The sequence below is a fragment of the Artibeus jamaicensis genome, unplaced genomic scaffold (assembly GCF_021234435.1).
Source record: "Artibeus jamaicensis isolate MK-2021 breed Jamaican fruit bat unplaced genomic scaffold, CSHL_Jam_final contig_723, whole genome shotgun sequence".
Lineage (NCBI taxonomy): Eukaryota > Metazoa > Chordata > Mammalia > Chiroptera > Phyllostomidae > Artibeus > Artibeus jamaicensis.
Window position 1 is genome coordinate 636489 of NW_026521938.1, and position 27204 is coordinate 663692.

The window sequence follows — 27204 nt, forward strand, 5'->3', positions numbered from 1 at the left end:
GAGGAGGTGTAGAGAAATCACCCCAGCAGCGCTGATAAGATCAGTAAGAAGTGTGTGACTGATTGGATCCTGTTGGGAGCAAGAACTCTGGCATCAGGTCTGCTGGGTTCAAACCCCAGGTCTGTGTGCTCCGACCAGTGTGTTCTGGTCATTTTCTGAGCCTCAGTGTCTTCCTCTGTAAGCAGATTTTGTAAGGAAATATACCCTATTATATTGTGTGGGTTCAGTGACCTAATTCACACACAGATCCTACACTAGGTATTGGGACCCGCTGTAACCTTGGAACTGAGTTTCTGCTGCTTGATGCCTTGAATCCACGTTACCCTACTATCTGCATTGAAGGAAGTGGGTTTTTATTAACAGGGTTCCAGAGAGCACTTCTGCTCTGAGCCCTTCTCTCCCACGAGATCTAAAACTTCCCTTGCTCCCCAAAAGACTTCAAGCCAAAAACTATGCCCAGAAATTCCTCATTTCCTTATCTGTCCATCAGTGTGTAGTTGCCTCTCCTGTGCCCTCTACTTGGGACTCGGCCTGCATCCCAGGCATGTGCCCTGACTGAGAATCTAACCAGCAACCCTTTGGTTCATAGGCCTATGCTCATTCTAGTGAGCACACCAGCCAGGGCAAGAGAGTAACTTCTTGTGAAATGGCTGTACCCAGAACAGGAGGGAGGGAGAGTGCGAGAGAGTCCGTGTTAACTTTTAAAAGGTGTCCCAAAATCCCAGGTGCACAGGAAGCCAGTGGGAGTATCCATCCTTTCCTATGGGTGCCTCGCGTTCCCCACTTTTGTTAGCTCCTCAATCACTCTGACCCTCTTTTGGCTGCTGTCTAGTCAGCTCAAGTTTCCCAGCTGTGCCCAGGTGCACATACATCTGTTAGTCCAAGGGGAAACATCTGGGCCCCCACAGCTCAAAACAGTGGCTATATGAGCTGCCCCCACTTTGTCAGAAGTCGCTCTGCCTGCTCACTTCCTCACAGTTAGGTTTACAATTTGCAACAGGCAGCAGCCTCCTCCTCCAGCTCCGCCCTTCAGGAAGGCAAGAGCTGTTAATCTGCCTTTGATATGCAGTGTGTCTCAAAAACTGCCTTCCTCTCCTTGGGCACCATTCCCAGTCCCCCTGCATTTTTGCAGGAATGGGAGGGGGTGACCCTGTTTTTCTTCTCCATAAATTGAAACCAGTTAACATTCCCCATCCCATAATTACAATGCCGAATGTGTATCAGCCTCTTACTATGAAACATTCACTATCATTATTAAATATGCTGTTATACGTCTTGGCTTGTGTGGCTCAGTGGGTTGAGCACTGGCCTGCAAACCAAAGGGTCACCAGTCGATTCCCAGGCCAGGGCACGTGCCTAGGTTGCCGGCCAGGTCTCCAGTAGGGGGCGCACAAGAGGCAACCACACATTTGATGTTTCCCTCTTTCTCCTTCCCTTCCCCTCTGTCTAAAAATAATTTTTAAAAGGATTTTTAGGAAATTTTAAGCTGCAAGGCTTCATTCCATTGAAAACAAATGCCACTGCAATGTGATTTCAAATGTTTATAATTCGAGTTAGCATAAAGCCAGCTGTATTCTGGTAAATACATGATAATATCCTTTGGTCTCACCTCCAAACATAAAAACTAGAAACTTGCCAATAACTCACATATCCTTACATAGCACTCCCTCAATTTCCCCAAGTCAAGGTAGCCATCCTGAATCCTGACACATCTGTCTTTTGTTTTTCTTTTTTGGGGGGATACATTTTTTGCCACAGAGTTTTTTAGAAACTCCGTGTTAATAACTTCAGTCAGGTTTTTTTTTTTAAAGATTTTATTTATTTATCTTTAGAGGGGTATTTCTCTTTAGAGGGGAAGGGAAGGAGAGAGGGAAAGAAACATCAATGTATGGTTGCCTCCCCTCTGAATAACTACACCAGCCAGGTTCAGTCAGGTTTTAGCCAGGCCCTACCACCCTAAAAGCCAAAGCTGCCTCTTAAAAATGACTGTGCAGGTTTTGCCGTCTTCTGCTTTTATCCCACACTCCTCACAGCCCAGACAGCTTCGTTTCCAGAGGGCAGCAGGGCTTTTTCCCAGGCATACTGGTTCTTTGAAGAAGTCAGAGGTAGACAGCTGTGCGTTCTGCCTAGCGAGTCAATCACTGACAGATCCAGCTGGTTTGACTTAGCATGAAAGCCAGGTCCTCGGGGAAATCAGCAGGCTTAGGTCAAAGCCAGGAACAGGTGTATCCGAAAGGGGGTTCAGGCCTGGCTCCGTGGCTCAGTTGCTTTGAAGCATCATCCTGGGCACCAAAAGATTGCAGTTTCCATTCCTGGTCAAGGCACATACCTAGGTTGCAGGTTTAATTCCAGGTGGGGCCCCTGTGGGCAGCAGCCAAAGGGTATTTTTCTCTTATATCAACGTTTCTCTCTTCCCTCGCCTCTCTCTAAAACCATGCCTCTCTAAAACCAATGAACATATCCTCCACTAAACATTAAAAAGGAAAGGAAAAGATGTCATTAATCACCACCTAAGGAGGATGCTGTTGGCATTTTTGTGGTCACTGAGACATTCAGCAAATACTTTTGCACTTGGCTTTGTTTATGATACAAGGGGGCCCAGCCTGGAGACACCCTTTTCCACCCCAGCACCCCATTTCCTCTTCTGTGACTTCCCTCATTTGTTTCACTGCCCTCATCTGGAATGTAGCTTGGTTCCGAGGATTAAATCATTTTGTGCATCTTAATGATACTGACAGCCTAGCCCGACCACTGGGAGAAGCCAGAGGGCGGGAAGAAAAAAAAGGCCACTAGAGGAAATCTCTGTCATCTAGGCTTTGATGAAGCAGAGGTCGGGACCACGTTGCCTAGGTAACCGAGCACCTGCCTTGAAAGTGGAGCATCCTATCCTGGAAGCACAATCTAATGCTGGGCCAGATGCTGGTAATAGGATGTATTGCACTGAGCTGGTGCTAGCCTATCAAGATGATTGGAGAGGGGAAAAGCCCTCCTCCAGCCTCCGGATATCAGATTGGGTGTGGTTGAAAGGCAAGGCGGGCACTTGCACCACAGAAATCAAAATGGTGGGGAGGCGATGAGATGTTGGACGGAAGACTAACCAGTATAGACTATGGGAAGGAAGCAATTGGTCGCGGTTGAACTCTCCCCGTTGAAAGTTTGGGAAGTTCATTGGCTAGTCTCACCGTTCTCAAACTGGAAACTAATATAAAAGCCAGGGGAAGGTAGAGATGGTTTCTCAACCCTGGCGACCAGAATAAGTGTTGTGTTGCAGGTCCTTCTGGCCCTGGAAACGGACTGGTCGATGGTGGTGCCGTCCCCTCCAGGCTAGTTCTAGGAAGGAGTCTAAAGTCCAAATGCCGTAGGGATCAAAGTGAGCTGCCTGGGTGACGGCTCAGCGGCCACCTGTGGTTCCCAAGAGACGGTACTTTGAAAGGGAGAACTCTGGCACTGCCTTCTGTTCTGGTCTGGCTGAGGACTGCAGGCTTTTTCCTGGAGTTTCCCGGAGGGGAAGGGCTTTGAGACAAGAGTCTGCCATTTTCCCCGACTCTGTAGCATCTGAATGACAATCCTCTTTCCCTTCTCACCAGACTCTGCCTCTAGAGGTGGCCTATTTGGGGTATTGGGCAATGGAACCCCCACTTTGGTTCTGTAAATACAACGTCTGCAACAGAACCTAGCCGATAACGCAAAGGGCTAATACTTCTTTGCTGGTAACGACCCTTTGCTTTCTCGCTTCTCTGCACACTTTACAAATTTTCTGTAAGCCAGCACGACCATTAGGAGCCATGGCTGCACGGCAGCATTTCTTGGAGGGGACTAGTTTCTTCCCCTCCATCTCCCAAGGTCCCATTTTTTCCTGCAATTTCCCTACTCTCTGACCGTCTGCATTCCTCCTTCACCACCTCCCTGCACCTCTCTCAGCCTCCCCCCAACTGTCACCCCCGGGTCCCGGGCCCTATTCCCTCAGTCCACTCGCTCCATTACGGCCCCCGCCCCAACTCCTTAGGGTGTCCGTTCTCCGGCTACCTCTCCAGCCCTGCGGTCTCGCCGTCGTTGCCGCGGGGTCTTCTGGGATACAGAGCCTGGCGCTACCGCCAACAGCGTTCAGTAGCCAGCAGCGACCACGCCGAGGGGTGGCCCGAGCGTTTGCGTGAGAGGGAGACGGAAAGCGGACTTCTGGGAAGTGTAGTCTGTGGGTGCGCGCAGGCGCAGTGCAGGCGGAGGAGGATTGGGCTGGTCATTTTCCAGAGGAAACCTCGAGGCGAGTCTACCTGAAGTCGGCAGGTGCCGGAGAAGAAAGTGTACGGCCGGGGAGGGGGCGGGGTCATGCGTGTCAAGGTGATGCCTGTGGCTGTGTGTGTGTGTTGGGCTCAGACTCTCCAGCTGTCTTGGTGTGTCTCCGCGTGTGTCACTGCGTGTGTCCAGGAGGCCACCTGTGTCTCGCCTTTGCTTGTGTGTGTGAGTGTGTGTGTCGGCTGCCTGTCTTTGTCTCTCCGGGGTGTGTCCCTGTCTGTGTCTGTGTGCGTGTCTGTCCTTGTTTCCGTCCTTGTTTCTGTCTCAGCCTGAAGGCGCGATCCAGGTGTCCACCTGTGTCTGGTCCCTTCCTCTGCGCCTGTGTGTCTGGTGTGAGTGTGTCTGTGCGTGTGGGGTGCGCCTCTCCTGTCCGAGCCTTCCTCTGTCTCTGGGCGTGGCTGATGTGTGTGAGTGGGGGCATCGGGGGTGGACAGGCGGGCCTGGAGGAGCTGCCTGCCTGCGGGCCCCAGAGCCATCTCCTTCCTGTCCTCGGAGCCTCCCCTGCCCTGGGAGAGCAGGATGTGTGTGGTCCAGGTGTGGGGCTAAGGAAGAGGGTCAGAGACCATGCCCCATGCTGACCTGCGTGGATTTGTTCAGGGAGGGTGTGTTGGGTGCTCTGGGTATCGTTCTGGGTATTTTATAGGCCTCCCAGTAAGTCTGAGGTAGGGACCCTCATCATTCCCATTTTGCAGATGGGGAGACTGAGGCTCCGAAACTTTAAGTGGCTCACACAGCTCCATACTCAGGCAACCGGGTTCAAGAGCCTCCACAGTAACCCACAGATGGCAAATCCTTGTTTCCCTTAGAAACAATGGACGGCAGGAAATGCTAGAAAGCTTGGAGGAGGAGGAGCAGGAGCAGCTGCCACCCCTGGCTCTGCAGTCACAGATCTGAAGCCACACTGGGTTCAGAGGTCACCAGGCCATGCACAGGTCACTTTCAGCCCACTGTACCTTCAGGACCTCCTTTTAAATGAGATAGAAGTTAAAGTTATGATTGCATTGCTATACGGACAAATATAGTCTGGGCTGGATTAGATTCACTTTTTCTCTTATAATTTTGGAAGAAATGATGATACTTTCAAGGTCCTGTACAGGTGTCAAGTGCCCTGGGCCCACTGTGCTTTCTGGGTAGTGGACTCTGGTGCCTTCCACATCTGGCAAAAGGAACCCATGTTGCTGCCCTCACCGTGCAGGGATAGGAGTCAGACACAAGTCCAGAAAGAATATTTCTGAAAATTAAATTCTGTTTAAAGAAATCATGAAGTCACTGCACCCAGGGACATAACTCCTGCTTCCTGGTGGCAACTTCAAAGTTTAGAATGAAGTCCCAGCCCTCGGTCTGCTTACCCAGGATTTATTTGTTGATGTTTGTTTCCAGGAACAGCAGTACAATTAACATTGTTTATATCTTTATTTTATTTTTTTAAATTGTATTATATTGATTATGCTTCTACAGTTGTCCTGATTTTTTCCCCTGTTGCCCCTCTCCATCCAGGACTCTCTACTCCCTCAAGCAATCCTCACACCATTGTTTATGTCTGTGGGTCATGCATATAAATTCTTTAGCTTCTCCATTTCCTATACTATACATCCCCTTGGCTATTCTGTATTACCTATTTATACTTCTTTTTAAAAATATTTTATTTATTTATTTTTAGAGAGAGGGGAAGGGAAGGAGAAACAGTGGGAGAGAAATTTGTGGTTGCCTCTCATGTGTCCCCTACTGAGGACCTGGCCTACAACCCAGGCATGTGCCCTGACTGGGAATCGAACCAGCGACTCTTTGCTTCACAGGCCTGTGCTCAATCCACTGAGCTACATCAGCCAGGGCTGTATACTGATTTATACTTCTTAATCCTTCACCTCTTCACCTCTTCTCCCCCTCCTCCCTCCCATCTGGCAATCTGGTAACTAACTGCTTTTCTCTTGCTGCTTTTAAGATTCTCTCTTTGGCATTTTGATTATGATGTGTCTCGGAGTGGGCCTCTTTGCATCCATCATAATTGGAACTCTCTGTGCTTCCAGGACTAGCATGTCTACTTCTTTCACCAAATCAGGGAAGTTTTCTTTCTTCCTTTCTTCTTCTTTTTTAGATTTTATTTATTTATTTTTAGGTAAGGGAAGGGAGGGAGAAAGAGGGAGAGAAACATCACTGTGTGGTTGCTTCTTGCATGTTCCCTTCTGGGGACCCAGCCTGCAACACAGGCATGTGCCCTAGATTGAGAATCGAACGGGCAACCCTTTGATTTGCAGGCCAGCACTCAATCTATTGAGCCACACCAGCCAGGGCCAGGGAAGTTTTCTTTCACTATTTTTTCAGATAGATTTCCAATTTCCAGATCTTTCTCTTCTCCTTCTGGCACTCCTATGAGGTGAATGTTGGCCCTCTTAAAGTTGTCCCATAGGCTGCTTACACTATCCTCATTTTTTGTGATTCTTTTTTCTTCTGGTTGTTCTGCATGGTGGTTTTTTGCTTTCTTATGTTCCAAATCATTGATTTGATCATCAGCTTCATCCATTCTACTATTGTTTCCCTGTAAATTGCTCTTTATTTCAATGTGTGAATCCTTAATTTCTGACTGGATCTTTTTTATGCTGCTGAAGCCCTCACTAAGTTCCTTGAGCATCCTTCTAACCAGTGTTTTGAACTCTGCATCTGATAGATTGCTTATCTCCATTTTGTTTAGTTCTTTTTCTGGAGTTTTGATCTGTTCTTTCATTTAGGTCCTGTTTCTTTGTCCCCTTATTTTGGCAGCCTCCCTGTGTTTGTTCCTGTGCATTAGGTAGAGTGGCTTTGACTTGTCTTGGTATGTGGCCTAATGTAATAGGTGTCCTGTAGGACCCAGGGACACAGCCTCCCCTGTCATCCAAACTGGGTAATCTAGGTGTGCCCTTCATGTGGGCTGAGTACACCCTCCTCTTGTAGTTGAGTCTTGGTTGCTGTTGGCAGATCAATGGGAGGGATTTAGCCAGGCTAGTCAGCTGCGAGGACTGGCTGTGACCACTGACCACAAACCTCCGCCCTCTGTGGAGGGTCAGCTGTGCAGGGGCAGGGTGGTGGTGCTCCAACGTGGTCTGTAGCTGTCCACTGCGTGTACTGGTCTTTGGGTTTCCAGGGTGGTGCAGACCAAGGTCAGCCCCTACATGTATTTTGCTTGGATCAGCCCTGCCTGAGCTGTAAAGCAGTCTTGAGATAGCTGCTACTTTTGCTGGGCTTGGAGATTCCCAGGTGAAACCAAGCCGAGACTCTAATCTGGCTGTGGCTAGGGCTCACTGAAGCCAGCTGTTGCTTATTTGATAGGATTTAGGAGCCAATATCAGCCATTCTTATGGAAAAGCAGCTTAGGTGATCCCGTGAATTCAGTGGGGTGGAGCCTCTGTGGATCTCAAAGGAGGGTCACACAGTGTTAGCCCGGTTCCTGGAGTCTCAGATATGGCACCAGTCTACCAGCTCTGTTGGAGGGAGGGCTCAGCAAAGGGACAGTGGCTTTTACTCACCCTGATGCCAGACACTTCAGTCTCTCTGTGTACACCACTGGTGCCTTTCAAGCTGCTACCCCAGTGCTGGAGCTCAGTGGGAGCAAGTCTGAGTAGGTGAGTAGGTGTGTGGGTTCCCCAAGAGAAGTGTTTAGGGCTCCAGCAGCCTCCTCCACTGACTCAATCACTACTGGTTTTCTCAGCCAGAAGTTGTGGGGACTTAACTTCCTGGCATTGGAATCCTGGGCTGGAGGGCCTGGTACGGGTCTGGGACTCCATGCTCCTGAGATAATCCCTCCCAAATTTTTATCCACACGGGTATGGGGCCAGCGGGTTCTGCGTCTGTGCCCCTCCTACCAGCCTGGATGAATGTGGTTTCTTGAATTCCGTAGTTGTCAGACTTCCATTTAATTCAATTTCATAGTTGTCAAATTTCCATTCAACTCAATTTCTGACATTACCGAGTGATGGTTGTTCTATATTTTAGTTGTGATTTTGATGTGGTTGTGCAAAGAGGCAAGCCATGTCTGCCTACGTCACCATCTTGACTGGAAGCCTTGTTTATTAATTTGAGAGAGAGAGAAGAGAAAGAAAAATATTAATCGGTTGCCTCCCACTAGCACCCCATCCAGGGATGGGGGGATGAAACCTGCCACGTAGGCCTGGTCCACGAACAGGGACTGAACCCAGCCTTTTGTGTTCAACATAATGCTCCAACCAAGTCAACCACCAGGACAGGGTTGGACCGAGTCGTTACTGTGTGCCCCACTGCTCCAGGATCTCCACGTGGACCTGCTCATTGAGTCTCACAGTAACGCCAGGAGGTCTGGAGGAGGCTCAGAGGGTAGATTCGGGGTTGGGGTGTCTTCTGGGGTCTGGGGCCAGTAGTCAGAAGCAGAGTGAGGCGGATGGTCCCGTTGCTTCCTCCAGGCTGTGGGACTGGCCGTGTGCACATGCCTGTGTGTTGGGGGCGTGTCCCTATGTGGATGTCAGATGTCCACCAAGCCTGGGGACCCAGACCTAGTCATTCTAACACCAATTGCGGCTCTGTCTTCTTGGGCGTGTGGCTTAGGTCTTTGGCCCTGTGTCCTCATCTGTGAAATAGGGTGGGTAGAAGTAGCCCCCCCCATATAAAGTGTCATGAGGATTAAATCATAGATATTTGTAGAGTGTCTTGGATGCCACAGATTCCCCTGCCCCCTGCGTGTGTCCATTATTAATGTGTGTGCATGTTCCTGTCTGCCTGTGTCTCCTAGTGGGTGTGTCTGTGACCATCTGCAATGTGAGGTGGGGCTCTGCCTGATCTCTCACTGTGCCTTTCTCTTTCCCTACCCACAGCCTGCCCGCCCCCTGGTCACCATGGGCACTGGAAGGATGTTCCCCCAGCCACTGACCAAGAAGGCCCTGGTGAGTCATGTCACCCTCTTGCACCTCTTTCCTGTGGGTCAGCCTTTTGGGCAGGGATGACCCTCTGACCCCCCCAAACCCTCTCAGCGCCCAGGTCCCTGGCCCAGTCTACTTGGGGTTGTGTCTACCCTGAGGGTGGACATTACTGTTCTGACACTGGTGTTTGTCAACCACAGGGGAGAGGATAGCTCACGAGTGACCTGTCCTACTTTAGGGGCTCTCAGGAGACACCGGTGGGCACCTGGAAGTGACAGTATAAACATATTCCAACTAGTGTGACAGAGGCCCAGGGAAGGAGGTGCTGGAGCTCAGAAGTAGGCAGGGGAGACTGAATGCGCAGGGCGTGGGAGGGGGCTGCGTCTGTACAGAGGGCCTGTGCCTGTCCCCAGCTCTTGCCGTGATGTTCTTATGATGTTTCAGTGGTTGGCTGTTTGTGGTATTTTTCTCTGTATTTCCTCTTATGCAAGAAATACTTTATAATAATAAATATTTACATGACGCAGGTCACATAGCTCAGTGTGATAGAGCATCATCTTGATATGCCAAGGTTACAGGTTCAATTTGTGATCAGGGGACATTTAAGAAGCAGCCAGTGAATTTATCGTTAAGTGGAATGACATCTATCTCAGATCAATGAATTGTGTGTGTGTGTGTGTCTGGGCATAATGATATCTTTTTTATTTCACCTCACCAGTGGATATGTTCATTGGAGTTTTATAGGAAGGGGACGAGAGAGAGAGAGAAAGAGAAACAAAGGTGTGAGAGAGAAAAATAGATTGGTTGCCTCCAGCATGTGTCCCAGCCCTGGGATTGAACCTGCAACCTTTTGGTGTACAGGAGGACAGTGTTCCAACCAACTGAACCACCCAGCCAGGACTAGGCATAAATCTTTCCCCTGCTTTTTGTATGATATTTATTTATTTATTTATTTATTTATTTATTTATTTATTTATAGAGAGAAGGGAAAGGAAGGAGAAGGAAAGAGATGTCAACGTGTGGTTGCCTCTCTCATGCCCCGTGACTGGGAATCGAACAAGCAACCTTTCGGTTCATAGGCCCATGCTCAATCCACTGAGCTACACCAGCCAGGGCTTTTTTTTTTTCCCCCTAAGATTTTATTTATTTTTAAACAGAAGGAAGGGAGGTGGAAAGAGAGGAAGGGAAAGACCCATGTGTGAGAGAAGCATCGATGGGTTGCCTCCCATACATGCCCCAGCCGGGGACCTGCACCCACAACCTCCTGTTGTACAGACAACACTGGAAGCAGCCGAGTCACCTGGCTGGGGCTGGACATTTCTTATACATGGAATCAGATGATATGTGGTTTTTTTTTTTCATCACTGGCTGCTTCCACTGAGCTCTATGCGTTGGGTGTTCATCTGTGTTGTGGCAGATGTGCTTTTGCATTACTGTTTACTATTCCATTGTACAGGTGCACCATGTGGTATACATTTGGGTTGCTATCACTTTGGGGTTGTTATTAGCAATGCTGCTGTGAACATTCATGGACAGTTTTTTTTGTTTGAGATTCTCATTTCTCTTGGGAGCAGTAGCAGAAAGTGCGGGTCCTTTGGTAACAGTATATTTAACCGTTTAAGAAACGATCTGACCGTTTTCCAACACAGCTACACCACGGTATCTCCACTGTTACCTTCTCTGTGATGGTTGCCTTGGTTTCCTCCTTCACCAACATTCCTTAGGATTTCCTGGCAATTGTCATTTCAGTGTGCTTGGCATTTTGGAGTTCAATTTTTATTTTCCTTAATCTCTTTTACTGTAATTACATTCTATTTTTTTCTAAAAACACAGCCTGCCCTGGCTGGGTGGCTCCGTTGGTTATAGCATTGTCCCCACACACCAACAGGTTGCAGGTTCAGTCCCGGTCTGGGCACGTGCATGAGGCAAACACATCAATGTCTCTGTCTCTGACTCTGCCTTGCTCTTCCTCTTAAATCAATAAATATACCCTCAGGGGAGGGTTAAAACAAAACATCCTGATTTCACCTCTTTGGAAGTGGGTGAGGTTTTTCTTGTGGTGAAGTCGTTTGTGCCATTAGACAAGAATCCAAAACAGAGGGAGCCCTGGAATGAGCTGCCTCAGTCATGTGAGTATGGCAATCATACCTCAATAAAGTGTTTTTTCAAAAAAAATTATTGCCCTGGCCATGTGGCTCAGTTTGATGGAGCATCGCCCTGTGTACGAAAAGGCTGCAGATTCCATCCTCAGGTCAGGGCACATTCGGGAGGCTGCCGATTGATGTTTCTCTCTCTGCCTCGTTCTCTTTCTCAAATCAACAAACAGCCCTGGCTGGTGTAGCTCAGTGGATTGAGCGCGGGCCTGCAAATTAGAGTATCACAGTTGAATTCCCAGTCAGGGCACATGCCTGGGTTGCAGGCCAGTTTCCAGCGGGGGACGCATGAGAGGCAACCATACATTGATATTTCTCTCCCTTTTTCCTTCCCTTCCCCTCTAAAGATAAATAAATAAAATCTTTACCAAAAATCAACAAACATATATTCAGAAAGTGATTTTAAAAGAAATTATTAGCTTGGATTTCCCAAAGGATGAGTCAGGCAAGGAATCAAATAATAATAACGTAAGATTTGTGTTAATGACAAGAGGCATCTGGAAGAGATCTATGAAACGTCCAATTAATCACATGATAAGAGCTGCCATTTCTGAGAGCTTTCCCACAGCTATACCACACGGTGGAATCACCCACGCATGACCTCATTTAACCTCGTAACAGCTACATAGTGGGGCTTTGTTACTAGGAGGTCCAGTGAACAAACAGGCTCAGAAAGGTTAAGACAATTATCTGAGGAAGCACAGCTGGGAATGTGGAACAGAGCCAGAATTTCATCACAGGTTCCCCAGCCCAGACTGTGAACCACTGACCACCTCGCACTGCTCCCTTATCACGAGGTGGTGGTCCCAAGACGCAGGAGGCCAGGGTGAGCCCGGAGTCCCTGGCAGAAACTCGGACCACAGAGAGATTGGCCAGCAGGTGGCACTCCACTAGCAGAGGGTGCATCATACTTCTTGGTCCACGACAGATACATACTCTTCCAGAAGTGTCCACTCAGGCCCTTAGCCCATGTTTCAGTTGGGTTGTTTGTCTTCCTGGTAAACAGCCCCATAGTTTATTTGTTCCTCCAAGGACCATCCATTGACTTAGGCACCAAGGACACTGAGTGGTCAGGCCCTTCAGAGCTCTGCACCATGTTGATGCTACGTCAGGCACATACTGTGTCTCTTCCCTGATCCTCTCGGCCCTTCTGGCCATGGCTCTTGACCTCTGTGAAGAGGGCCCTGTGATGAGTGGTGTGCCCTTCCTCTTACAGGAGTCGGTGACGTTCAGGGATGTGATTGTGGACTTCACCCAGGAGGAGTGGCAGCAGCTGAGGCCCGCGCAGAAGGACCTGTACAGGGACGTGATGATGGAGAACTACTGGAACCTGGTGTCACTGGGTAAGGAGGCAGCTTTGCCTCATTATTTATCATCTTCCTGTCACTTCAGGATGGCACAGAAATAAAAAAGATGGACAGATCTGACTAAGTAGGAACTTCAAATTACTCAAACTTAAAAAATAAACTTCATAGGTGATGAAGCTGGGAACAGCATTTACCATATGTACATCAGTCAGAGGATTGTAAATATACAAAGAGCTTGTAGGAATAAATGAGAAAAAGACGGAATGAAAGAGAGATGGTACAAGCTTAAGAGCATGTAATTCATATATAGAGAATGCATGGAGTTACACTTCATAAAAGATTTTTAAGCCTTGCTAATCATCACAGAAGTACAAATTGAGTCACAGGAATACGTTTCTTGCCCATGAGGTACACAGGTGAAAAATAATAGTCCTGGCCATGTGGGGCTCAGTTAGTTGGAGCTTTGTCTTGTACACCAGGAGGTTGCAGGATCGGTTCCCTGACCATGTACATACCTAGGTTGTGAGTTTGATCCCAGGGCGCAGCACATACCAGAGGTCACCGATCGATGATTCTCTCTCATTAGTGTTCCTCTCTTTTTCTTTCTCTATCCACCCCCCTCTCCACCTCCCCCACCTTTCTCCCTTTCTAAGCACATCCTGACACGCGAGGCATTAAAAAAAGTAACAGCATCCAGTATTACGTGAGTTCAGGGAAAGGGGCTCTTCATTTTAGGAGCACGAAGTGGGGAAAACTTTTGGAAGACAGTTTGGTGTCATCAGCCAAATTTTAAATGATTCCATTTCTAGAATACAAATCTTAAAACTTTTTTTGTGGGTGTGCAGCATTTGTCATAGGGAGAAAAAGCAAAAGAAATACCCTAGCTGCCCACCTATGAGACTGACCACACCAATCAGGGTGGAGCTGTCTGATGGAGATCACAGCGCACTGGAAAGATGAGCGCCCTTTGTAGTCACCGGCACAGAGAGACTTCCCTGGAGAACGTTGTTCAGGAAAAATGCTAACTCTCAGAATTAGTGTACGGTCCCATTTCATTCATAGCTTTTGTGGAGGTTTAACTGACCTCCAATTAACTGCACGTAGTTAATGCAAACAATCTGGCGCATTTTGATATTTATATGCACCCGGGAAATCATTGTCACGATGCAGGCAGGTCCATTAGCCCAAAAAGTTTTCTTTTTTTTTTTAGAGGATTGTGGTTTTTATTTGGATTCACTTTCTTCCCTCACTTTTTTGTATAAGTGGGAACACACAGCATTCTCAGCATCTGCCATTCTTTTTTTTTTTAACGATTTTATTTATTTATCTTTAGAGGGGAAGGGAAGGAGAGAGGGAGAGAAACATCAATGTATGGTTGCCTTTCGTGCGTCCCCTGCTGGGAACTGGCCTGCAGGGAACCTGCCTGCAACCCTGGCATGTGCCCTGACTGGGAATCGAACCGCGATTGTCTGGTTCGCAGGCCCGCGCTCAATCCACTGAGCTACACCAGCCAGGGCAGCCCAAAAAGTTTTCCTTCCGTCTCGTCCACCCTCCGTCCCCCTGGTGACCACTGTGGTTTAGATTGCCTATTCTAGAATTTTACGTATGTATAATCATATAGCACATACCCTGTTTTTAATCTGACTTCTTACAAGCGGCATTATTGGTTTTTATTTACGATTTTATTCACTTAGTTTTAGAGGGAAAGGGAGGGAGAGAAACATTGCCCATCTGGCCCTCGCACACCCACAACCGGTGCCCCGGTCTGCAGCCCAGGCCTGTGCCCTGACTGGGAACCAAACTGCTGACCTTCTGGTTTGCAGGGTGGTGCTGAACCTGCTGGAGCCACAGCACCCGGGGCAGTGGCATGTTTTTGAGGTTTACCCATATTGTCCGTATATATCAATAGTTCCCTTCATTATTTTGTTTTTCTTTAAAAAACTTTTTTTAAGAGGGAGAGAAACATCAACATGTGGTTGGCTCTTGTACACCCCGCACTGGGGACCTGGCCCCCATCCCAGGCATGTGCCGTGACTGGGAACCAAACCAGCAACCTTTTAGTTTGCAGGCCTGCGCTCAGTCCACTGAGCCACACCAGCCAGGGCTGTTTTTCTTTTTAATCCTCACCTGAGGATACATTTATGCATTTGAGAGGGAGAGAGAAACATGGATCAGGTTACCTCCCATACGGCAGAACTTGATGGGACCGAACCTGCAAACTTTTCGTGCTGGGGACATAGTTCCAATCACCTGAGCCCTTTGGCCAGGTCAGTAGTTTACTTCTTTTTATTGCTGAGTAATATTCTACTTCATGGAGAGACCACGATGTGTTTATTCATTCACTTGATGGTTTATTCATTCACTTGATGGTGGATTCCAGTTCTGGATATTTTTCTGTAGAGACACAATCTGTCCTTTCTGTGGAGGGTGGTTGGGTCATACCTAGGTGCCTATTTTACTTTTTGAAACTGCCAAACTTCTTTTTTCAAAACAGTCATCTTGTTTCTTAATATCTCCCAGCACGCGCTGGGAATTGCTTTGTGCGTTTGTCAGAACTGAACACGCTCAGTCTGTCGCTGCAGCCAATCTCGCCCAGTGCGGGACTGATACTGAGAAGCCTTCCAGGTGCTTGTTTCCCGTCTGTATATTCTCTCTGGTGGAGTGTCTGGTTCAAGTCTTTTGCGTCTTTACTTAGTAGGTTCTTTGCTTCCTTATTATTCATTCTGAAAATTTTTTACATATTCTTTTGTTGTTAATTCTTGCTCTAAGACCTTTATGAGGCATGCGCTTTAGAACTGTTTCTCCCATTCTGTGCGTACTCTGTTCCTCGATGGCATCATTTGGAACACAAACGTTTTTAGTGTTGATGGGGTCCAACCTATTTATGTTGTTGTCACTTGTGCTTTAGGTGTTAAATCTGAGGGACTGTTGCCTAAACCAAGGCCACGAGGATTTACTCCCGCTTCTTCTACAAGTTTTAGAATTTTACCTCTTTATTTGTATCTTTGGTCTAATTTGAGTTCATTGTTGTGAATGAGGTAAAAAGGATCTACCATCACTTTTTTTTTTTAAGTAAAATTGATTGTGGTGACATTGGCTAGCAGGATCACATACATTTCAAGTGTACATTTTTAGGGTAAGTGATCTGTATGTTACGTGGTGTGCCCGCCACCCAAAGTCACATCACCTTCCATCATCACATATCGTCGCTCTTTTGAATGTGGATATCCAGGTGCCCCAGCACCATTTGTGTGTTTTTCCAGTTTTTGTTTTTGTTTTTAAAGATTTTGTTTATTTAGCGCTGGCTGGTATAGCTCAGTGGATTGAGTGCGGGCCTGAGAACCAAACAACCGCGGTTCGATTCCCAGTCAGGGCACATGCCTGGGGTGCAGGCCATTTCTCAGCAGGGGACACACGAGAGGCAACCGTACATTGATATTTCTCTCCTTCCCTTCCCCTCTAAAATTTTTAAAATATTTTATTTATTTATTTTTAGAGAATGGGGAAGGAACGGAGAAAGGGGGAGAGAAACACCAATGTGTGGTTGCCTCTTGTGCGCCCTCAACTGGAGACCCCAACGCAGGCAAACACCCCAACCAGGAATCCAACCGGTGACCCTTCGGTTCACAGGTCGGCATTCAATCCACTGAGCCACCGCAGCCAGGGCCCCCACATCATTTGTTGATGAGAAGATGTTTGTAATTTGATGAAGTCTAGCTTATGAATTACTTTCTTTGAGGATTTGCTTCTGACCATATTCACAAACGCAATTCTTCTCCGTCCAATCTCTGAATTCACTGGCCTGTTATGTCCCCAGCATGTCTGAGACCCATGGGCTCCAAACACACCCACTATCACCCTCATTCCCTCCACCCTCTGGGACATTACCCAGGCCACCATGTCCCAGGCCACCACCTTCTGTGGCATCACCTCCGCGCCTCAGGGTGAGGAAATCAGGATCATTCTCCAGTGTGAGATACTTGTAAAATCCTTTCCTCTCGGCTGGGAAGGTGACACGTGTCCAGATAGTGACTCAGGGATTGGACCACATGATGGAGTGTGCTGGGTGACCTCGAGGGTGTGGCTGCATTCTCAGAGCCTAGGTTTCCCCATCTGTAAAATGGGTGTAATCTTAGCAGCACCTACTCACGTGCTGTGAGGGCTACTTTGTACCGTGCCAGCATGTGGCCGACACTCCATGAAGTTTATCAGGTGCCTTCCGTGTGCCAAAAACTGTGAGCTGCGGACCAGCAAGGCTCCTGCCTTCACGGAGCTCCCCTCGCACTGCGGGAGCTGGCAGTGCGTAGAAGGAGGACGAGCACTGTAATGGTCACTCACAGTGACGCAGGCGAGAGAGTGGCAGGCGGAGCTTCCTCTCCACAGTGGGGTGGACAGAGAAGGCCTCCCTGTGGGGGACAAAGCTTCACTGAGGCTCAGGGATGAGCGCCCATGGGACGGGGGAGGAAAGGCAGGTGCAAGGGCCCTGAGGCAGGAAGCACTGGGCATGGAGAAGGAAATCAAAGGGAAACAAGGACGAGTGGGGCTGGATGGTACAGAGGAGTCGGGAGCGTGGGAAGGCGTTGCCTGTGGTCCCCTGGGAAGTGGGAGGGTGCTGGAGGGTTTGGTCCGTCTCTGAGCTCCTCTTCCCACGGAGTGGACCGTGGGTTGCAGAGAGAGGGGGAGGCTGCTGTGTTGGCAGCAGTGGTGGTGCGTCGGTCTGGTCCAGTTCAAGCTGTTCTCCTGTGCAGTGGCATTTCTTAACAGTCTGGACAGTGGGAGGGAAACGGTGAGTCAAGGATGACTACTAGATCTTTTTCTTTTAATTTATTTATCTTTAGAGGGGAAGGGAAGGAAAAAGGGAGGGAAATATCAATGATGGTTGCCTCTCATGCGTCCCCTGCCGGGAACTGGCCTGCAACCCAGGCATGTGCCCTGACTGGGAATCGAACCACAATTGCTTGATTCCCAGGCCCGCGCTCAATCCACTGAGCTACACCAGCCAGGGCTAGATCTTTTTTAATAAAAAAAAATTATTGTTGCAAAATATATACAACCTAAAATTGACCATTTAACTCTTTTTAGGTGTACAGTTGAGTGGCATGAAGTACATTCACACTGTTGGTCAGCCATCACCACCATCCATTGCCAGACCTCTTTTAATTGTCCCCAACTGACAATCTGTCCCCTCCAAACAACACCTACTCACCCCCCTCCACAAGCCTGTGCACCCGTGTCCTACTTTCTCTCTCTACCATTTCGATGATTCTAATTGCTTCATATGAGTGGAATCATACAGTATCAGTCATTGTGTGTCTGAATAATTTGGCTAAATCTCTTGATGAGCCTTCCTTTTTATCATTTGGGAGAGAATTCTGAAATCACAGACTCACATCAAATGCGTTAGGTTTATGGTACCCAAGAGGGGTGCACAAGGCCTTGGGTTATTCCTTGGCAGAGCTTGGGGTGGGGGGGCCTGGGCAGGGGCATCTATGCCGGAGGTGTCAGCATAGAGAAGAGACAAAAATAGGACTCTCGTGACTCAGCAGAGGGGTCTCCAACTTAGGGCTAGGCTCGGTTGGAACTTAAATGAGGGAAGGAGAGCAACTGCTTATCAATCCTGCTTTTTTGTTGTTGCCTCTTAAGAAGAAGGGCTCCGTGTGGCAGCATCTTCAATTTTGTAATGAGATTTTTGTGTAAGATCTCACAGTTTTTAATGTTGGCATGAACCATGAGGTCCGTGTGCAGAGTCTAGAAGTCAGGACAGCCCCGAGGCTGGAAACAGAACTTGAGGAATCCACAGGACACATGCGAGAGGGAATTGGAGCGGCTGTGGTCAGCAGAGAGGGACAGGTGTGCGAAGAGGAAGGGTCAGGACCCGGCTGTCGGGCCGGGCTGCTCTGGGCAGCGTAGGAAGGCGGGAGCTCGGCTGGGGGTGGGGACACAAAGGACAAGTAGCATCCACAGGAGACTCAACTCCTACTTGATTGTTTTTGATAAAAGACATCCCTTTGAGAAGCACAGGTGGGGTGCCCAGGGTGGGGGCCTGAAAGCGAGAGGCCATGTGCTGCGAATCCTCACCGAGTTTGTGAAAGCCTTTGATCTGCTCCTCCAAGCCCACCTTCCTTCCTCCCGATTCTCTGCTGTCGTCCGTCCGCCCAGCCCTGAGCTCCCCTGGCCGCCTCTGCACCCGCTCCCAGGGCACCTTTCTGTCCGTGCTCACGTCCCTACACTTCACTGTGTCAGTTCACTGCTTTCCTTTCTGTCTGTCCCACCATAGTTTGTCCCCTGTTCTGAGACTGTGAGTTGGCGTGTCTTGGGAAAGTCCTCCCTCCCAGCTTTGTTTTTTGTTTGTTTGTTTGTTTAATTTTTATTTATTTCTCTTTAGAAGGGAAGAGGGAGAGAAATATCAATGTATGGTTGCTTCTCATGCGTGCCATGCTGGGAACTGGTCTCGCATGTGCCCTGACTGGGAATCGAACTGTGACCTTTTGGTTCACAGGCCCGTGCTCAATCCACTGAGCTACACCAGCCAGGGCCCAGCTCTGTTAACTGCGTGTGTGTTGTCATCTCTTTCGCCCTCTTCTCAGACTTGGAGACTAGACCTGACATGAGAGAACTGGACCCACAGGAGGACATTTAGAAATACACACCATCTGTTGCTGCGGTGGAAGGACCCACAAAGAATGGTGCCTGGGTTTGTGTCTGTGAAGGAGCAGGGACACAGCGTGACTGGGTAGGGTGGCCACAGGGGAGCCCAGGAACTTGTCTGGGGCGGTTTGACATGTCCCAGACATTAGTCCATGAATGTCATGGATTTAAGGTATTTGTGCACCGAAGCACTATGCCGGCCCCTCCAAGATGAGAAGGACCAAGAGGACCGGGGGTGCACCTGTTTGCGTGTGAAGAACTCAGGTACTTCAAGCTACTGTCCTCCCTCCAAGCTTTGCAGAGAAGAGAAGCCCTACGTGTGTGGGGACTGCGGCACAGCTTTCAGATATAAGCTGTCACCGAGGAAGCATCAGCGAATCCTCACCGGGGAGAAGCCCTCCTCGTGCACCGTGTGTGGGAAGCAGTTCAAGTGGCCATTGTACCTCAGTATCCCACAGCGCTTGCACACCCGGGAGAAGTCCTGTGAGTGCTCCATCTGCCTGATGCACTTGGCAAGGCTCTTGTCCCTGGCAGTGCACCAGGTAGACCACATCGGCAAGACACCCTGCGGGTTCGGCAAGGCCTTTGTCAGGAACTTCTCACTCACCCTCCACCCGAGGATCCACGGCGCAGAGGGGCCCCATGAGTGTGGCAAGTGTGGGCAAACCTCCAGCCCGAACATCACCCTTACCTGACACCACAGCAGGATGTGCACGTACCACTGGGTGCATTGGATCTCAAATCCATTCCCGGTGGGCAAGACCTGAGTCCATGGGCCAGTGCCAGACTTGACATTGGAGCCCACGGGTAGATGTAAGAGAAGTCCTGCCCCGACTGGTCTTGGGAATGTGGGTGCTGGGGACAGGTCACGCTATGCACGTGAGCTGCTACCATCGTATATGCAGGGCTGGGTGGAAAGCAAGCCCCCCAATGGCTCCAGTATCTGGGAATATGGCCGGGTCACCGGGGCTCCAGACCCAGATCTGGTAAACGGTTGTAGGAGCTTGGATGACACAGTCTGTGTCTCTGGTCTTCACCTCCTGGACCGTAAAGTGGAGGAGAGGAAGGAGAAAGGAACAGGGGGAAGTGGGCTCCGTGGGGACGTTGTCCTTTGTGACACACGCCTGGATCCAGTCCAGAGGTCATGTTGTCGCCATATGTGTGTGTCTTCATTTTCCAACACCCAGCCCCAGTTTTCCAGCAAGAACAGAACTTGCCAAGTGCATCCTGAGGAGAAACAAATTCTTGTCTAGTGTTAGGTAGTAACAGTAATCACTTCAGATTCCAAGGTTCCTCATAGTGTTTTGTTAAATTTTATTTATTTATTTTTAAAAGAGTTTATTTATTTATTTTTAGAGGGGGAGAGGGCGAAAGAGAGAAACATCAGTGTGTGGTTGTCTCTCGTGCACCCCCAACTGGGAACCTAGCCTGCAAGCCAGGCATGTGCCTTGACTGAGAATTGAACTGGCAACCCTTTGCTTCATAGTCCAGCACTCCATCCCCTGAGCTACACCAGCCAGGGCTAAATTTTTATTTTAATAAGGGAGACCCACAGCATTTTGAACCATCAGATGTAAAAGATATAAATAGCAGTTGTCCTGTCAAAATGATTATCAGTGCTTCGGAGTGGGGGCACGAATCGCCAACAGGAACCCCACAGACCCAGCAAGCCTGCCCCAGGTGGGAGGACACCTGCCCCTCCCAGCCCTGCATTCCTGGCTTGGGAATGGTCAGACCAGGTGGCAGGGCCCAGACCCTCAGGCTCAGAGATGGGTTGAGAGTCTCCTGCAAAAACCCACCCAGGAGGCACCCCTCCCCACAGGGCTGTTTCAGTCCCTGGAGAAAAATGACAGACTGTTCTCTACCCACCCCTTGCTGGTTGGTATTCGTGTGAAAATAAAGTGCCTTCAGTCTGGAGGGCACATTTAACCTGTGCCTTACCCTCGGCCTTAGTCATGGTGTACTTACAATTTCACTATTGATGCTGATAGCAATCTGTGACCAATAGTAAATAGCAAATGATACAAGAATGGTGCCCTATAAATAATACATAAAGTATTTATTAATAAATGGGTAATTAATTACTACTCAGAGCCCTGTTATTATCCTGGGGTTTCCACTGAGAAAACCGAGGCTCAGGGTGCTAATACTTTGCGTGAGAAAAACACCAGGGACCAGTGAACCTGACCTGTGGACTCCAGCAGCCATCTTTCCAGAACTGCAAGGTCTATTTTCCTGGGGCCTGGAGGCCACACCTACCTCCCCTTCCTCTGACATGGTGGGAGGAGCAAATGTAGGGGGAGGAGCTTAGAAGTGGGAGAGAAGGAAGTGGTAGGTGGAAGAACAGGTCAGAGTAAGGGTAGGTGCAAAGGTCCTGGGGCAGGAAGTGCTGGACGTGGACAAGGAAATGAAAGCAAACCTTAGGATGAATGGTGCTAGATGGCAGAGAGGAGTCAGGAGAGTGGGAAGGCGTTGCCTGTGGTCCCCCCAGTACTGGGCAGGTGCTGGAGGTTTTGGTGTGACTCCTGAGCTCCTCTTCCCACGAAGTGGACAGTGGGTTGCAAAGAGTTAGGGAGGTTGTTGCGTTGCCGCCGTGGAGGAGCATCAGGTCTGATCCGATTCAAAGTGTCCACCTGTGCGGTGGCGTTTGTTCAGGGTCTGGACAGTGGGAAGGAAGGGGTGAGCCAAGGACGACTTGTAATTCTTTTTTTTTTTTTATTTAAAATTTTTTATTTTCTTAATGCTCACAAAGTATACATAACAAAATAGAGCATTTAACTTGAGGAGTAGATGTTAGTGGCATTAAGCACATTCTCATTGTTATTCAGCCGTCACCACGGTCCATCTCCAGAACCAGTCAGTGGTTCCCAGCTGACACTCTGTCGCCTCCGAAGAATAGCTCCCCACCCCCCTCCGTGAGCCCGGCACCCAGGTCCTCCTTTCTGCCTGTCCAGTTGTCTCATATGAGTGGAATCATACAGAATTGGTCATTGTGTGTCTGAATTATTTTGCTAAGTGTGTTTTGATGAGGTTTTTTTTTATTATTTGGGAATAGAGGTTCCAAAAGCACAGGTCTGGCCTCAAAAGCACTAGGTTTGTGATACCCAAGAGGTGCGCAGTAGGACTTGGATTAGTCCTCAGCAGAGCTCAGAGGAGGTGTGGATGGGAACATCCATTTGGGATGGGTCAGCATAGACAAGAGACTGAAATCCAGGCTTCTGCGGCTCAAGGGAGGGCTCTTAAACTTGGGTTTGGGGGCCACTGCGGGCTTAAATGAGGGGAGTGGACAGCTGCTTACCACTCCCTGTCCCTCTGTTGCTCCCAGGGAGGGAGGGCTCCGCGTGGCCAGATCCCCACTTTTTCTTATCAGAGTGTTGTGCAACGGCTCACAGTTTTTAGATATTGGGATGAACTATGAGGTCCATATGCAGAGTCCTGAACTCAGGACAGCCCCTAGGCTGGAAACAGAGATTGAGGAACCCACAGGGCACACGCAAGAGGGGACTGGAGCGGCTGTGGTCAGCAGGGAGGGATGAGTGTTTAAAGAGGAAGGGTGAGCAGTCAGCTGCCAGGGCCAGGACACTCCTGGGCAGCACAGGAAGGCAGGAGCTTGGCCGGGCAGTGGGGGGACGGGACAGCCGGCACCCACGTGAGAGTCCGCTCTTTTTTGTTTCTAATAACCGTTGATGCGTTGAGAAGCACAGCTGACTGGGGTCGTGCAGAATGGGGCCTGGAAGCTAGGAGCCCCCCACCCCGTGCAGTGACTCCCCACTGGGTTTGTGGGAGCCTTTAACCTGTGCCTTACCCTCGGCCTTAGTCATGGTGTACTTACAGTTTCACTATTGATGCTGATAGCAATCTGTTACCAATAGTAAATAGCAAATGATACAAGAATGGTGCCCTATAAATAATACATAAAGTATTTATTTATTAATACATAAAGAACCATTCAATTAATTCAATGGGTAATTAATTACTACCCAGAGCCCTGTTATTATCCTGGGGTTTCCACTGAGAAAACCGAGGCTCAGGGTGCTAATACTTTGCGTGAGAAAAACACCAGGGGCCAGTGAACCTGACCTGTGGACTCCAGCAGCCATCTTTCCAGAACTGCGGAAAGTGGAGAGCTGCTTACCGCAGCCTTCCTCTCTCTCCAGGTGCCTGTCCTCCCAGCTCAGCTCTGCTGGCCGCCGCCTTTGCACCCACTCCCAAGGGGACCTTTCTCCCTCTACTGACCCCCGTAAACCTCACTATCTCACTTCCTCCTCTGTCCCCATGACAGGCTGTCTCCTGCTCTCAGGCTGTGCCTTGTTTCACCTTGGGAAGGTCCTCCCTCCCAGCTGGTTAACCACACGTGTGTCGTCATCTCCTTCCCCTCCCTCAGACTTGGAGACTAGACCTGAAATGAAAGAATTGGACCCACAGGAGGACATTTGGGAGGACAGATGATCCATTGCAGTTGTGGCAGAAGGACCCACAAGGAATGGTGCCCAGGATTCTGCCTGTGAAGGAGCAGGGACACAGGGTGACCTAGTGGGGCAGCGACAGGGGAGCCCAAGGACTTCTCTGGGGTGCTTGGATGTGTCCCAAAAGTTAGCCCATGAATGCTTTGAATTTAAGGCGTTTGTCCACCAAAGCCCCCTGCCAGACCCACTGAGACCTGAAGGACTGAGAGGAGCGGGGACGCACCCGTTCACCATGTGTGGGAAGGACTCGGGTACTTCAGGCCTCAGTCCTCCCTCCAAACTCCATGCAGAGAAGCCCTATGAGTGTGGAGACCGCAGCAAAGCTTTCAGCTATAATTTGTCCCTGAAAGACCATCAGCGAGTCCACACCAAGGAGAAGCCCTTCTCATGCATCACGTGTGGGAAGCAGTTCACCTGGACGGCGTCCCTCACCATCCACCAGCGTGAGCACACTGGGGAGGAGCCCTTCACCTCTGGGGACTGCGGAAGGGTCTTCAGCAGGAACGAGTGGCTCCTCGTGCACCAGAGGACTCTCGGGGGCGAGAAGCCGCTCACGGTCCCGGAGTGCAGCGAGGCTTTCAGCCACAACTCAATTACGGGTCAACGGCATGTGCACTCTGGGGAGAAGCCATACGTGTGCGTGGACTGTGGGAAGGCCTTCCGCCAGAACAAGCACCTTACCGTGCACCAGAGCACTCACAGCGGGGAGAAGCCGTACACGTGTGGGCACTGCGGGAAGGCCTTCAGCCAGAATAAGTACCTCACTGTGCACCAGAGGACGCACACTGGGGAGAAGCCATTCACGTGCGGGGACTGTGGCAGGTCCTTCAGCCAGAGCAAGCAGCTCATTGAGCACCAGCGAACACACACGGACGAGAAGCCATTCATGTGTCCAGAGTGTGGCAAGGCCTTCAACAGGAGCTCATCTCTCAGGCTGCACCTGGGGACCCACACGGGCCAGCGGCCCTACTCCTGTGGCCGCTGTGGCAAGACCTTTAGCCAGAACACCTACCTGATTGAGCACCAGCGCATCCACATGGGGGTAAAGCCCTCGAAGTGCAGCGTTTGTGGAAAGACTTTCAGCAAGAACTTCCTACTCACGCAGCACCTGCGCGTGCACACTGGCGAGAAGCCCTACAAGTGCGGCCGGTGCGACAAGGCCTTTGGCTGTAACTCATCCCTGAAGACGCACCAACGAATCCACACAGGGGAGAAGCCATACGAGTGCAGGGAGTGCGGCAAGCTCCGCTACCGTCAAATCAAAAATCCACCGCAAGCCTTACGAGTGCAGGGAGTGTGGCAAGGCTTTCCACTACAAACTGTGCCTAAACATGCACCAACACACCCACACTGGGGAGAAGCCGTGCCACTGTGTGCATTGTGGCAAAGCTTTCAGCTGTAACTTGATTCTGAAGAAGCACCAACAAATTCACACCGGAGAGAAGCCCTTCTCATGCACCTTGTGTGGGAAGCAGTTCACCCAGCAGTCGAACCTCACGGTCCACCAGCGGGTGCACACCGGGTGAAGCGTTCCGTGTGTGGGGACTACGGCAAGGCCTTCAGCAGAGGGATCGGCTCATTGTGCAACAAGGACACAAAACGGGGAGAAGCCACCCGAGTGTGCCCTAGGCAGGGGTGCCTTCAGCCAGAGCACGCATCTGGTGGAGCACCAGTGGACGCACTCGGCAAGAACGCCTGACCGATCCACCACCAGTGCTTCCAAAAGGGGGTGAAGGCCTCCCAGTGCAGCCTGTGTGGAAGGACTTGCAGCAAGGACTTCCTCATGGAACACCTGTGCTTGCACCTGAGGACAGGCCCAACAGGTGCTCCGTGTGAGATGCACTTGACAGAGCGCTCGTTCCCGCGGCACACGGCCACTCCTGGGAGAAGCCCGACAGGTGCAGCCAGGGTGGCGCGGCCTTTATTAGGAACTACGTGCTCACCCTGCACTAGAGGATCCAGAGGGGAGAGATGTTCAGCCTGAACATCTACCTCTGGGACACCCGAGAAGGATGCGTCCCTGCTGGGGTGGGGGGAGCATGGGATGTCAAAATTCACACCCAACAGGGTGGTCCTGAGCCCATGGGCCACTGCCAGGCTTGACATTGGAGCTTACAGGTAGGACTCGAGAGAAGTCCTGTTCAGATGGGTACCGGGCACCTGGGCTGTGCGGAGAGGCCACGCCATACCCACAAGCCGCTTCTAGAGCATCTGCAGGGCCATGAGGGAAGCAAGCTCCCTGTAGGTCTGGCATCTGGGAGCGTGGCCAGGGGCTCAGCGGCTGGAGACTGAGCTCAGCTACACTGACATAGGAGCTGGGAGAATGCAGTCAGTGTCTCCGGGTCTCCATCCCCTGGGTTGTAAAGTGGGGGAGGGGAAGAATTTTCACACCCAGCCTCCAGTGTCCCCGCAACAGGAGCAGTGGCCAAGTGGTTCATGAGGGGAAAAAAGTTCTTTTTGTCGGCATTAGAAAGTGACAGGTAATTGCTTCAAATGCCAAAGTTTCACATAGTGATCTGTTCAATTATTTTTAATAAAACTTCTAATTAATGGAATCCAATGCCATTTTTAACACTCATCAGGGGTAGATGATACAGGTACAGGTAGTCCTGTCAAAAATGAGTATCATGAGTGTCAGCGCCTGGCGGGAGGGGGCGTGAATTCCCCACCAGAACCCCAGAAAGCCAGCAATCCTGTCCCAGGTATGAGAACACCTGCCCCTCCCAGCCCCGGATTCCTGGCTTGGGAATGGTCAGACCAGAAGGCTGGGCCCAGAGCCTCAGCCTCAAAGATGGGGGGAAGGGTCCCCCTTGTTGTGAGCCAGCCAGGCTGCCCCGTCCCTCCCCTCAGAGCTGCCTCCCTTACAGGAAAACAGCCCCATCTCAGACCATAGGCCATCCCCCGCCACCTGGTGCCCGAGGGAATTCTTGCGAAAATAAAGTGCCTTCATCAGGCGGGGGGCATTACCTTGTCCGTGCCCCACAGCCCAGGTCATGGTGTACTTGACTTTCATTATTGATGATGATAGCGATCTATTACCAATAATAAATAGCAAACAATATAAGAATGGTGCTCTGTTAACAACACTACATAAAGTATTTATTAATAAATGGGTAATTAGCCCTGGCTGGTGTAGCTCAGTGGATTGAGCGTGGGCCTGGGAACCAAGCAACCACAGTTCGATTCCCAGTCAGGGCACATGCTTGGGTTGCAGGCCAGTTCCCAGCAGGGGACACATAAGAGGCAACCATACATTGATATTTCTCTCCCTCTCTTTTTCCCTTTCCCTCTAAAGATAAATGAATGAAAATTTTTTTTAATTAAAAACAAATAAATGGGTAATTTACTACTACTCAGAGCGCTGTTATTATCCTAGGCTTTCCTCTGATGAAGCCAAGCCTCAGAGCTCTAATATTTCTCAGGATGAAAATCCGGGGCCCAGTGAGCACAGCAGGCTGTCTGACTCAAAGGCAGC

At 49.9% G+C, this 27204-nt stretch overlaps 2 protein-coding genes across 2 annotated transcripts in view; both read left to right on the plus strand.

Moving 5' to 3' along the window:
• LOC119053197 (zinc finger protein 420-like) overlaps nt 1–27204 on the plus strand; it is a 128981-nt gene that overhangs the window by 45111 nt on the left and 56666 nt on the right. The gene's annotated exons all lie outside the window — the stretch shown is intronic.
• Nucleotides 4223–27005, plus strand: LOC119053149 (zinc finger protein 135-like). Its single transcript, XM_053672009.1, is given in 5 exon segments — nt 4223–4301; nt 9111–9179; nt 12525–12651; nt 19203–24972; nt 24974–27005. Coding segments are annotated over 2 exon segments (1293 nt in total). The 5' UTR covers nt 4223–4301; nt 9111–9179; nt 12525–12651; nt 19203–23961; the 3' UTR covers nt 25256–27005.